This window comes from Arachis hypogaea, chromosome 9 (genome assembly GCF_003086295.3).
Source record: "Arachis hypogaea cultivar Tifrunner chromosome 9, arahy.Tifrunner.gnm2.J5K5, whole genome shotgun sequence".
NCBI lineage: Eukaryota > Viridiplantae > Streptophyta > Magnoliopsida > Fabales > Fabaceae > Arachis > Arachis hypogaea.
In genome coordinates, this window is record NC_092044.1 from 5,632,334 (window position 1) to 5,647,057 (window position 14,724).

Consider the following 14,724-nt stretch of genomic DNA (forward strand, 5'->3'; position numbering starts at 1 on the left):
AAAATCACGTCGGTTTATAAGACCCGCGCTTCCTCCACACAAGTCGGCTACGAACCCGAGTTAAATACTTGAACCCAAACTCTAAATGAGACTTTGGGCTCAAGTAGGGGCACTGTTCATACCCTGGCCCAACGATAAAGGCCCAGGTCCAAATAAAAGGCCTAATCTGAAGGATTAGAGCCTAGCTAAGTGCCGACCCTCACAAAAGAAGTCGGTATCAACCACGACTTGGTCTGAAGATGTCGGATGTGAGATTAGCTGGCAGATAAACACTTATTCAAATGAGTAACCGCCCCTAAAATCTCTCTAACCGCTTCATAAAGCCATATCTTAACCTCCCCAAGATAATGGGGACGGTTAATATCCTAAAGATACGGCACTACACCAACGGTGGTTATTGGCTCACCACTATAAGTACACTGACACCCCTCAGGTATCTTTAAACCCAATACTCTCTAGACCTGCTCACACTCTTGCTAACTTAGGCATCGGAGTGTCTTTGCAGGTACCACCCCCCATTCACTCGCGAGCACAAGTCGGACGGAGCCTCCCGAGTTGCAGATCCATCCGGAGCCCTCCTCCTTCATACACTTGGGCCACCAAACGCCATCCATCCTATTAGTCTCCGGTTACCCACCGTAACAAAAATATTTAAAAAATTTTATTAATAGTAATCTTATACTTTAAAAAGACATGTTAGCTAAATCTTAGGCAACCTCCTTTCTTAAACATGTGTTATTTTTGTTTCTGACGCTTAGCTTGAGGACAGGTAGCAACATCAGCTGAGCTGTGAGCAAGAAGATTGGAGTGAAATTTGAGTGGGCAGTGCAGTGGTAATGGCTAAGGAGGAGGAGGAGGAGGTTCCAGCAATCTTGGTGTTGGCTTCTTCATTTGGGATCGACATCAAATCTCAAAACCCTCCAAAATACCGTTTTCTCGAAGCCTTCTCTTCAAACCTCCCACTCCTCCAATTCCTCCAACAACAACAAACCCTCCCTCCCTCTGTCCGCGCTATTATCTGCAACGCGCTAAAGCCGGTCACTGCTGACGTCATCCGGTCACTCCCTTCGCTCGGCTTGATAGTCACCGCCAGCGCCGGTACTGACCACATCGACCTCACCGAGTGCCGCCGCCGCCGCATCCAGGTCGTCAACATCGGTGGACTGTTCACCGCCGACGTTGCTGACATGGCCGTCGTGTTGCTCATTGACGTTCTGTTCAAGATCTCCGCCGGTGACCGCTTCGCTAGGAATTGGGGTCTTTCTAAGCCGTTGGGTTTCCCTTTCGGTTCAAAGGTAACTAACTAACTAACTACTTCTCAGTTTTCAGAAAAACTTTTCTGTTGAGGGCTAATAATACTCAGAATCTTATTGGATGAAAAGAGTGGTTAGTCTCCTCTTTGTTTTGGATCCCCTTTTAATAGTGAAATGTTGGACTATTCCGACATATGATTGGCTTAACAAGATCCTTGAGCTGTCTAATCTTTTCTTTTCTTTTCTTTTTTCTTCAAGTGCAAGTTGAAGTTGCAACTATTCACATTGTGATGCAAATTTCTTTTAAAAAAAAATTCGAAAAGTAAAGTTAATGTCATGCGCTACTTGTATTAGCACATAACATTAACACAATGTCCTGTTTTAATTGGTGATAAAATGTGAAGCAGAGAGGAGGTTGCAAAGAGGATCAATGTTGTGAGAGAAGAGTGGCAGAGAGAAGTTCACATAGTAAAAGATTTCTTGCTGAAGATAATGGGGAGTCACAAAACTTGTAATGAAGCTACAGTGTAGTTTATATACAATTAGTAATATTTGCTAAACCACTAAGCCAACCACGGTTAGTCATATTAGAATTCTAACTCTAATAACTTAACTAGTCTCTAACTAACTTCTTTACCATAAATATCTAAGCTGAGCTGGCACCTATATCAGCTAACATCCCCCCTCAAACTAGGAGTGTTAGGAGTCTTAGGACAGTGAATGTCCAACAATCCTAGTTTGGAACAACATGAATTGAAGGGCCCCGGAGCTAGCGTTTTAGTCAATAGATCAGCTATTTGATTGCTAGAGGTCACAGGAAGCAGTTTGATGATACCCCCATGAGCTTTGTCACGAACTATATGGCAGTCCGCTTCTATGTGTTTCGTACGCTCGTGCAGAACAGGGTTGGCTGTCATAGCCAAGGCAGATTGGCTATCACTATAGAGGATGAAAGGCTCTTCATGATTAACTCCAAACACTTGCAGTAGTTGAAGTAATCAGAGGCCTTCACATGTTGCATTTGCTAAGGCTTTGTATTCGGCTTCAGATGAGGACCTTGATACTGTCAGTTGCTTACTACTCTTCCATGAAATCAATGTTGTGCCCAAAAAGAAACAGTATGCAGAAACTGACCGTCGGGTGTCGGGGCATGTTGCCCAATCAGCGTCCGCAAACCCTGAGAGTTTAAAATCTGTAGCAATAGGGAAGAATAGACCAGTAGAAGGGGCATCTTTTAAGTATCTCAAAATTCGCAGAGCTGCTTTGTAGTGTTGATTGGTGGGAGACTCCAAATATTGACTTAACTTTCCAACTGCAAAGGCTATGTCGGGTCTTGTGTTGGTAAGGTATTACAACTTACCAATGAGTTTTCTATACAAAGTAGGTTCAGAAAGGGATTCCCCTGAAGTCTTAGAAAGGTGAATGGAATAGTCCATCGGTGTCGAAGCTGGTTTTGCCTCTAGTAACCCAAATTCCTCCAAGAGATCCACCGTGTACTTCTTTTGATATAAGGCAAGTCCATGTTTGTTATAAGTGACCTCCATGCCTAGGAAATATTTGAGCTTTCCTAAATCCTTGATGCTGAATCTGGCATCCAGAACAGATTTGATGCTCTCAATTTCTTTAGCATCATCCCCTGCCAACACGAGATCGTCTACATATGCTAGAATAGCAGTAAAACCTGAAGTTGTTCGCTTGGTGAACAATGAATAGTCAGACTTTGATTGTGTGTATCCAGATTCTGCAAGGACTGAAACAAGCTTGGTGTTCCACTGCCGGCTCGCTTGCTTCAAACCATATAGCGACTTGTTCAGTTTGCAAACTGAACCAGGAGGTGCTTGCAAATCCTGAGGAACTTTCATGTAGACCTCTTCAGGTAGATCCCCATGGAGAAAAGCAGTATTAATGTCCAATTGTTGTAGAAACCATATCTTTGGGACAGCAATGGACAATAGAACTCTCAGAGTAGTCATGCGTACCACAGGATTAAATGTGTTGAAATAGTCAAAACCGGCTGTTTGGGTGAACCCCTTTGCAACCAATCTTGCTTTGTGTCTTTCTACAGTTCCATCGGCATTAAACTTCACCTTAAAGACCCTTTTTGAACTGATAACATTCTTCTCAGGAGGTAGGCTAGTAATAGTCCATGTTCTATCATTCTCAAGAGCTCGAAGCTCGTCATTGATTGCATTTTGCCAACAATTCAGTTTCACAGCTTCATCAAAGGTTTTGGGTTCTGAGATGGCTGCTATGGCTAGTGAGGAATTTTTAAATTTCGTGGACAGTCTATTGTAAGAAACATATTTTGAAAAAGGATACTTATTGGCAGATGAATATGCTAATGTAGCTGGAATGGTGGAGCATTGGTAATCCTGTAAGTATGCAGGGGGTTTCTTAATTCTAGATGATTTCCTAGGAGCCAGTTGTTGAGTCATGGAAGATGATGATGCAGTGTTTTGATGATCAAGGGATGCATTGTTATCATTAAATGATGCGGGGGTATTATGCAAATTCAGAAGGTCAGGGATGACTTCCTCAAGATCCCCATGAGATGGTGTGATGTGTAAGGGATCACCATGATGCTTGGATGCATGATACAATTCACAATTCAAAAAATCATCATATTGATGCATATTAAAATTTTTCTTATTTGTGTCATTGTCATAAGATAAGTTCAATTCTTGACAAAAATCAGGAGTAGCATTAATATGAAAAGGAAATACATTCTCATAGAATTGAACATGCCTAGATATAAACAATTCCGGTGTATATAAGTCATGCAAAACAAAACCTTTTGTGTTATGCTTATAGCCTAAGAAAACACATTTTCTTCCTCTTTTGTCAAATTTCTTTCTGAGTGGTTAGTGTAGTGGCATAAGCTACACACCCGAAGACCTTTAATTCCATTATACTTGGAGATTTTTCAAATAAAATCTCATAAGGAAATTTGTTCATTAGATTTGAGCTGGGTATTCTATTTATGAGATGGGCAGCGTGCCCAACTGCATATGTCCAGAAGCATTTTGGAATTGAAGAGTGAAATAATAAAGCTCTAGCCATGCCCAAGAGGTGCTGATGCTTCCTCTCGACCACCCCATTTTGTTGGGGTGTTTCCATACATGATTTTTGATGTATGATGCCATTATCATTGAAAAATTCGTGCAAGTTGAATTTAGTCCCGTTATCTGTTCTAAAACACTTTACTGTTGTGTTAAATTGGGTTTTCACATAGGCCACAAGTTGTTTTATCAAGGTTTGGACTTTAGACTTAAGTTTCATAAAATAGAGCCAAGTGAACTTGCGTTTGTCATCAAGTTAGAAAATATTTATGTCCAACAATTGAAGGAGTGGCTATTTGGCCCCAAACATCAAGGTGCACTAAATAAAAAATTTTATTAGATTAGATTTCGTAGTACTGTTTACAAAAGGCAGTTTCTTTTGCTTGGCAAAGTGGCAAAAATCACATGGTTTCATATTTTCTGTATATTCTATGAGAGGGTAATTCCTCTTTATTACATGCATTCTGTCTATAGGAATATGTCCAAGTCTGAAATGCCATAAAGTTGTAATGTCTTTTACACTATCAGCTGTATGCAATGTGGATGAGCCGCTAGTAGTGTGAGTGATGTGTCCACTGTCCAGCAACTGTGCGTGTCTGCTTTGGATGAGATGATGTTAATGCAGTGCTATTTGATGACTGTGGTGTCAATGCAGGAATAGTCAATGTGTATAAGCCTCCATTCTCATTAGCATACCCAATCATCTTCCAAGTATTCCTGTCCTGTACCTCACAAGTAGTGTCAGAAATTGAAAAATGACATTTCAATTGTTTGGCAGCTTTAGAAACTGATAACAAATTGAAAGTAAAGCATGGAATGTACAATACTCCTGTGAGATACAACTTATTTGAAAATATTACTGTCCCAGCAATATTAGTAATTGTTTGATGTCCATTTGGCAGCTTAACAAGAATAGGTTTAATATGTTGGTAACTGTAAAAATTAGCTAAAGAGAATGACACATGATCGGTTGCACCACTGTTAATGACCCAAGTATGTGGTGAAAAAGTTTTAGTGAACAAAATATGTGAAATTTGAGAGCTCGTTGTTAAAGTGTATGTTGGAATACCTGGTTGTAGTGAGGGATTTGGGTTGGTGATTTGATTAGGCTGTAGAGTATTGTCTTGTTGGAGAAGTGCAAGCAGTGTGTCTTTTTGCTCTTGAGATAAAAGAAGATGTGATGTCTTACTATCTCCTTTCTGAGTTGAAGTTTGCAGTGCCTCACTGGATTCTTCGCTATCCTTTCCAGATAAGGTAGCTGCACAGTTTATTGTTCTCTGCATCTGCCTCATGTGCGGAGGAGGTCCATACTTCTTGTAGCAGCTGTCCACTAAGTGTCCAATTTTATGATAATACGAGCAGAGTTTAGGAGGTCCTCTTCCTCCTCTACCAGATCTACCTCTTCCAAAACGACCTCTACCTCCTCTGAAACTGTTTGCATTTGAGTACTGTTATTGTCCTCGTTCACTCTCAATCAAATCCGAGGAACTCATTAGGGCTCTCGCCTCATTGGTCTCAGGTGAGTGCAGCTGCCTCTCTTGTTGGGTTAAGAGTGAAAATGCTGTGTTGACATCAGGTAAAGGTTTCATAAGCATCAATTGAGATCTGACATTGCTATATTCATCATTAAGACCTCTCAACAATCTCACCAATTGCCTCACTTTCCTGTATTTTCTTACTATTCCCAGACCACAAATGCATTCTGGACCACATAGACACTTTGGAATCGGTTGAAAGGTTTCTAATTCCTCCCAAATAATTTTTAATTTTGTAAAATAGGCAGTCACAGAAAGGTCCCCTTGCCTAGCAGCATACATTTCTTCTAATTCAGCAACCCTAAAAATGTCTCCTTGGTGGTACTTATGCTCTAAATCATTCCACATATCACATGCATTCTCATTCCAAATCACGCTTTGAGAGATTTCAGTACTTAATGACAAGTTTAGCCAAGCTATCACATATGTATTAAGTATTCTCACCTGGATGTAGATAATAAGGGCTGCTTGGATCCAACATCACGTTCGCATTGCTTGAGGATGAACGATCAGATCTGTTCTGGAAACTTTGAAAATTGGAAAATTGATTCAGAAGGCTTGCAAGATTCTGAATGTCGCTCAAAGAGAACACGTCTTCCATGTTCGAACCTGGATTCTCCAAACTTTCCTCATTCGCATAGTTGGGCCGGATCGGGAAGCTTCAACAACAATCTCTTTCTTCTCTCTTTGCTAACTCGGATTCTCGTCACTTTCGCAACCTCCACGCTCACCGCACCATGATAAAATGTGAGAGGAGGTTGCAAAGAGGATCAATGTTGTGAGAGAAGAGTGGCAGAGAGAAGAAGTTCCCATAGTAAAAGATTTCTTGCTGAAGATAATGGAGAGTCACGAAACTTGTAATGAAGCTACAATGTAGTTTATATACAATTAGTAATATTTGCTAAACCACTAAGCCATCCACGGTTAGCCCTATTAGAATTCTAACTCTAGTAACTTAACTAGTCTCTAACTAACTTATTTACCATAAATATCTAAGCTGAGCTGGCACCTATATCAGCTAACAATTGGCTTTTGAATTCTTGTTTTGTTTCTGTATTGTTGATTTTTTATTTTTTTGGGTACTGTGGACTACACACATGGGAGGTTACATGTCAATGAAGTGACATATTATGTTAACATCAACTTATTAGTAAGACCAATTTTTACGCCTAAAATGGCATACAAATTACTTCAATTCAGTCTTCTAAGGAAATTTGCAGTCAAGTTAATATTTTCCTTATAACATGGCATCAATTCAGTTTCTCAAAGACAGGAGCTGAACACAATTTTTATGTCATTTGTTCATATTCATGAGGCTAAAATAATTGCATCCGATCCACAGCACAGCAAATTGATGTCTATCCAACTTTTTCAGATATCAAAGGAGTTGCTTAATGTGACATTAGTAGTAATTGCTTGTATTAAAGCATGTACAACTTGCAGATGTTTACTTAAGTTTACCTCTTGATAATTTTTTCCACTTTTAATATGGTTAAGGACTATGGTTAAAGAAAATTAAATCTTAACAATAAACTCAATTCTAACATGGTTAAATCCCTATTATGTGAAATAGTGTTAATGTCATCTGATGGGTATATCCAACCCCACTCTATTTAACAGGATAAGACTTTGTTGTTTTGTATTAAACAACCAAATTTTAATTGGTTGAATTGGATAATAACTACTACCTGGGTTTCTGTTTCAGTTAGGAGGCAAGCGAGTTGGAATTATTGGATTGGGAAGAATTGGTGGGGAAGTTGCTAAAAGGCTAGAAGCCTTTGATTGCATAATTAAGTACCATTCAAGGAACAAGAATCCATCAGTATCATACACTTTCTACTCCAATGTTGTTGATCTTGCTTCTAACAGTGATGTTCTTGTTCTTTGTTGTCCATTAACTGAGCAAACAAGGCAGATAATCAACAAGGAAGTGATGTTAGCATTGGGGAAGGATGGAATCATCATAAATGTTGGAAGAGGAGCTTTAATTGATGAAAAGGAATTGGTGCAGTGTTTGGTGAAAGGGGAAATAAGAGGTGCTGGTTTGGATGTGTTTGAGGATGAGCCTAATGTTCCTAAAGAGCTATTTCCGTTGGACAATGTTGTCCTTTCACCACATGCTGCTGCTTTGACATTAGATGGTTTCAAGGATTTATGTGACTATGTGACAAAGAGTTTAGATACCTTCTTCTCAATTAAACCTCAAGTTTCTTAAACTAAACTCACATTTGACTAAAGTCTTTGTTCTCTGAACTTAACCATGCTTTGGAGTTAAGTTAGCTTCCTATCAAACATTGAAGCCAGCCAATTTCAGGATTCTACTACCTAAGAGGAAGATGTTCGGATCCATTTGCTTTTATGGTATTTGACTATTTGTAATTGAAATAAGGCCTCTGTCTCACTCTTGCCGTTGGTCAAACACTTTGACCAAATCATGTCTTCAGCTTTTATTGTAAGAATTAAGAAGTGATTTCAATGTTTGACGAAATATTCTTGTGTATATAATTTAATGTTATGTTCATTTTAGTAATTATTTATCTAAAAATAATTTTAATTTTAATATTAAAGTTACTAAACATAAATTATGTTAGTACAAATTTATTTTTTTTCAAAATTAATTCTATAAAATCAGGTTCTTCAAATAACACTAATTCAAACACATACTTAGATATGCATCAAATCACAATAAATAAGGACGTATTTTATTACACTGTCATTAGTTGTTAAGAAATAGATATGTATGTATCATTAATGTTTCACATTTGAGTTAAATATTATCCGTAATACTATGTGACTAAAATATTTAATAATTAATTTTAATCAAGTTGGTCTAATAATTTAAAAATTAATAACAAAAAATTTTAATTAAAAAAAACATAGAATAAAAAATTTAATTAAATTTAATTTAAAAAAATATTTATCGAACATGTTTCATATACTTTCGATATATAAGTTCTTAAAACGCAAAAGTAATACCATAACCTATCATTAATGTCATATTTAGAGATTTAGTTTCTTCGAATTCACATGTGTATTCAAATCACATATGTGTATTGATTTGCACCAATTAATTAATAAAAAACTTTGGTTTATATTTGTTAGTTGTCTATCTTTCCTAAACTTTATTTATTATTAGTAGTTAGGAATTGAAACCCAAACAACAAATAATGATGAAAATCGCCGGAATCCAGAGGTAATCTAAGACTTCGAACTAAGATCAGGTTTGATAATAAAATTTAATCACTTAATTCTGTGCCTAGAAAATCAAAAAAATTATGTACTTATATAATATTTATAGTTTTAAAAAGTTAAGGTGCTTTTAAAAAGTCATTTAAAGATATACTTTTCAAAATTAGCCAGTATTTATTAATTGTTCTGATCCCCAAAGTTGAAGCTCCGTCTTACCTGAAAGATTTTCGTCCTATTAGTTTATGTAATGTGATTTACAAAATTATTACAAAAGTCCTTGTTAATAGGTTTCGTCCTTTCCTTTCTGAGATCATTAGACCGCTTCAGGGTGGTTTTATTCCAGGGAGAGGAACAACGGAGAATATAATAATTGCGCAAGAAATAATGCATTTCATGAGGAAAACCAAGTCGAATAAGGGTTCTATGGCATTTAAGATTGATCTTGAAAAAGCCTATGACAGAGTAGACTGGAGATTCCTTGAAACTTCCTAGATCAAATTTGGTTTTCCTGTGGCTACTATTAATCTTATCATGGCTTGTGTGACTTCGTCTTCTTTGTCTATTCTGTGGAATGGTAATAGGCTTCAAAGCTTTAAACCCATGAGGGGGCTGAGACAGGGGGATCCCATGTCCCATTATCTTTTTGTGCTCTGTATGGAGAATCTTTCTTGTCTTATATCGCATAAAGTCTCTCAAGGATCCTGGATCCCCGTATCTGTTTCTAGACATGGCCCAAAAATCTCTCACTTGATGTTTGTTGATGATCTCTTACTATTCTGTAAAGCAACAAAAACTCAGGTGACAGAGGTTATGAAGACACTGAATATGTTTACTCAAGCGTCGGGACTGAAGGTGAATATCCATAAATCTAAGGCTCAATGTTCCAAGAATGTTTCAGCGAGAAAAAAAGAGGTGCTTTCAGGGATCTCTAGTATCCGATTTTGTCAAGATCTGGGAAGATATTTGGGAGTTAATATTGGTCATGATAGGGCTTCTAGGAAGATGGCACAGGAGGTCATTGACAAGATATAGAGAAAACTTGCTAGTTGGAAAGGGTGCTTGCTTAACAAGGCAGGCAGACTTTGTCTTATGAATGCGGTGATGGCTTCTATTCCGGTTTACAATATGCAAGTTTCCTTTCTTCCGAAGTATGCGTGCGACAAGATTGATTCTTTGATGCGTTAGTTCTTATGGAAAGGTCAAGCGAATGGGAGAGGGTTGCCGTTGGTCAAGTGGGACATTGCTATAACTTCTAAGAAGGCAGGTGGTTTGGGTGTTAGAGATACTCTCTGTGCGAACATGGCTCTACTTGGCAAGTTGGTTTGGGATTGTCTGAATAATAAGAACAAGTTGTGGGTGCAGGTTCTAACTCACAAATATCTCCAGACCTCCAAGGACTTGGGTAGCAGTCATTGTCACAATGCCTCAACTACTTGGAGGAATATTCTAAAGGCTTATGATATCTTAAAAGAAGGATTTCGATGGAATGTGGGAAATATGCAACAATCGTTTTGGTATGATGAGTGGAGTCCTCTTGGCAAACTTTGTGAGCTTACATCTTATGTTCACATATCTGAAACAAATTTTTCTCTTGCTGATTTGTGGAGCAATGGTACTTGGGAGGGGATAAGCTTATAACGCCAATTTCTCATGAGGTCAAACAGTTTCTTCACAGTCTTGGGCCTCCTTTAATGTCAGAATCGGAGCCCGGATGGATTTGGTGGCCCGCATCACTAAAAGCCTATAGCTCTCGAGAAGGTTATCGTTGGCTCCTGACAAAGAAAGTGAATTCGATCGAAAATAGCAACTGTGGATGGATTTGGCGCCTTAATTTGCCAGAGAAGATAAAGATGATGATGTGGTTGGGTCTACAAAATGCGCTTCCGACAAATGCCTTCCGGTTCAAGCGTCATTTAACTGATTCGGACAGATGTTCGAGATGCAATGCAGATTTGGAAACAATGGAGCATTGTCTTAGGGATTGTGAGAAATCAAGATGCATTTGACAAATGTTGGATCCTTTGCTTATTGATTCATTTGAAGGTACTCCCTTGGAATTTTGGATTCGGAAGGTCATGCCGGGCAATGAGGCAATTGTAGGGGCGGGTCTTTGGTGGGTGTGGAGGCATCGTTACAATGATATTTTCAATAATGGAGATCAGTGGTCAAACTATAAGGTTGTTGCTATGGCTCGGATAACTGCTAATGATTTAAGAAAGTCTGCCAGTATCAAGTGTATAACTTTCAAGGATCGAAGGAGGTGGAAACCTCCAACAGGTGACACTTTTAAAGTTAATTGTGATGCGAGTCTGTTTTCTGATTGGAACCTAGCAGAAATTGGTTGTGTTATTAGAGATTCTAATGGGAGTTGGATTTCGGGTTGTTCTAGTAGCTATCCTCCAGGGCCTATCGTCAGATGTGAGTTTTTTGCTGTTTGGAGGGGTTTGATTTTAGCTTGGGATTATGGCTTGAGAGATATTGTGTGCGAAACAGATTCTCTTGACATTTTGCACATTTTAAAAAATCCGGCAAATGGGCTAAATTGTGATGTGGTTGATATTCTTCAGAAGATACATGAGCTTCTATCAAGACCTTGGGTTGTAGATTTTGAATGGATTACCTGTGATGCTAACGCTGTGGCAGATTGGCTGGCGAGATATGCGGTCAAGACCAATCCAACTCATGTTATTTGGTCGGAATCTTGTGATGAGTTTCAGCATCTTATGCTTGTTGATTTAGGATAATCTCTTTTTTTCTTTGTTTCTTTTTGTTTAGTCACAAAAAAAATCAGTATTTATTAAACAAAATAAAAAAATCTAGTATAATTTTATAACTTAACAAATATTTATAGTTACTTTTAATTAAATTATTAATGTCAAATTCAATTGTCAATCAAAATGTTATTTTTGCTTATGTCCGTTATATTTATTTTAAATTTTAAAATTATTTTATCAAACATAGTTATTATAACTTATATTTATTAAGAGTTATTTTTTAAAGTTAATTTTAATAAGTTATTTACGAAAAATAAAGTCTTATCAAACCAAACATAAACTTCAGCTGATATTAACTATTATTAAATAAATCGTTTTCAAAATCAAGACGATCATTGTCTTTACTCTTTAAAGTATGTTTAGTAACTTTAGTATGTTGCTAACAATAAGTTGTTAACAATAAATAAACATTATCATGTCCCACAAGTTATCGTGTTATCGAATTGAAGCAAAGCTTATGTCAACTAATAAGGACACATTATTTAAATGCCAATAATTGATTAGCACCCCCATTAGATAATTCGTACCTAATTAGTTTGCATTGTTTAAGGTTATTGCCTTCTTGGTCATCCTTTCGGAATTGGCTCTCATACTCTAAAGCCACCTGAATAATTGAAAATAAAATTGCTTGCTTCTTCTTGTAATTTTTTCTCCAAAAAACAGTATTCCATTTCTAATGCTCTTTATTTTATTTTATTTTTTATAAATAATTAAAATATATAATAAATGTAAACTAATAAATAAATTATTGAACCAATTAAATGTATATAAAAACAAAATTTAGAACATAAAGTTATTAATTTTTTATCAACAAGAGATTTTTTTATTTCACCAAATTAAATTAAAGATAATTAAATTGTCAAAACTTAAAACTGCTAATAGAAATGTCTATGTCGAAAAAAAAAATGAAAACGTTGATTGACCTAAATTAGCAAGTTGTTGGTATTCTTTAAGTAACACAATCGGAATTCCTTAAATAGCACAAAACAAAATCTTAATCATAATCATGAATCCTAAATATAACATAAAAGCATGTCCAAACTGCTATAAATCGCGACAAAATCTAAGCCTTTGCTTGCCAACCACGTGGATCAACAACGAACACTAATTTAATTAATAATACTTTTAAATGGCAACCTTTATTCAATTATTCATTCAAGAATAGTTTATTCTTTTACTAATATTAATAATTAATCACGTCATTAGCCGACTGCTTTCGCGGACCTAATCTATATCTTCATTTTTAGCGGCTAATCCCCATGCTTAATCTATGTGGCTTTGTTAGCTTTCCTTTTTATTCTTTCAGCAAATCATCAAAAATTTGTTTTTACGTGTTTTGATGAATAATCCTACTAAATCTTCCCCAAAAATTAAATATCAATTAATCTTTTTATATAAAAACATAGGATGATATTATAATATAAAAAAACCAAATATTATATATATTTTTAGAAAGAACTAAAGGAGAGTACCTAAGATATCAAACTTAAAACATTTAAGTGTAACTGTTAATTCATTGGATTTTTTTTATCTTATATACATCTTATTTTTTTCTTGTTTTTTTGGATGTGAGACAAATTTTTTATATTACTCTTAATTTCTTTTTACCAAAAATAAGAATAAGACTCGAAGAATTCGCGACTAAATATGGAAAAAATATGTCATTTGAGTTATCAGTGCAACTAAATATCTTTTAAAAATTATCCATCATTCAACCTTTAGAAAAGAGAAAAACTAAAAAATAAGTAACTTCTTATAAAAAATAAGTAATTTTTTATAAAAATAAATATTTAAATTAATTAATAATAGAGTAAAGTATTATTTTTGTCCCCAACGTTTGGGGTAAATCTTATTTGTGTCCCTAACGTTTAAATCGTCCTATTTATATCCTTAACGTTTATAAAAGTGATTCAATGTTATCCTACTATCAATTATACTAACAAATCAGATTATATTTTTCAATTATTCTTATTTGGATGTATTCATTCTCAATTAGGTCTCACTTTGATGTGTTCGATTTTAATATTATACCCACTATTTGTGTTTAGATTCATTTATATCTCTAGAAAAGTGAATTATGTAAATATTGTAGGAATTAGTTTTAACATTTAATGAGCTATTTTTCAGAATAGATCATCGATTCTATCCCAGACATTTGTATTCTAACTTCAAGAAAAGATTTTTAAAACTCAAATTAAAGCGCTCATGATGTGTAATTGACGGGAGGATAACATTGAATCACTTTTACAAACGTTAGGGATATAAATAGGATAATTTAAATGTTAGGGACACAAATAGGATTTACTCCAAACGTTGGGGACAAAAACAATACTTTACTTTTAATAATATTATTTAAATAAAAAACTGACTAAAAACTAAAAATTTAAAGGACAAATAACATTTCTCTTGATTTATAATAAAAATGATCTTTAATACCAAAATTATTAAAAAGGGCCAAATTTTTTTATATTTAAAAAGAAGAACCAAATCTTTTTGTAAGAAAAAAAATATATCCTTAATTATTTTATATTTATTTTTATAATCTTTAATATATGCCGCTATATAGATATGTATGAATATTCACTTGGAATTAATTAGTTAATTAATTTAAAACAAATTACTCTAAAAGATCGTTAGAAAGATTTAATTATTAAAATATTGATTTTTAACTATTTTGGTGTGAAAATATTTATATAAATTAACTAACTATATAGTTAAGAATCAATATTTTAATAATTAAATCTCTCTAACGATCTTTTAGAGTAATTTGTTTTAAATTAATTAACTAATTAATTCCAAGTGAATATTCATACATATCTGTTCATACCCTGGCCCAATGATGAAGGCTCAGGTCCAAATAAAAGGCCCAATCTGAAGGATTAAGCCTAGCTAAGTACCGACCTTCACATAAGAA

The 14,724-nt window shown here is 35.5% G+C and overlaps 1 protein-coding gene across 1 annotated transcript; it reads left to right on the forward strand.

The window, feature by feature from the left end:
* Positions 1-328: 328 nt before the first annotated feature.
* LOC112710098 (glyoxylate/hydroxypyruvate reductase HPR3) lies at positions 329-8,335 on the forward strand. Its single transcript, XM_025762199.3, has 2 exons — positions 329-1,295; positions 7,553-8,335. The coding sequence occupies exons 1-2, from the start codon at positions 837-839 to the stop codon at positions 8,060-8,062; spliced, it is 969 nt and encodes a 322-aa protein (XP_025617984.1). The 5' UTR covers positions 329-836; the 3' UTR covers positions 8,063-8,335.
* Positions 8,336-14,724: the final 6,389 nt, after the last annotated feature.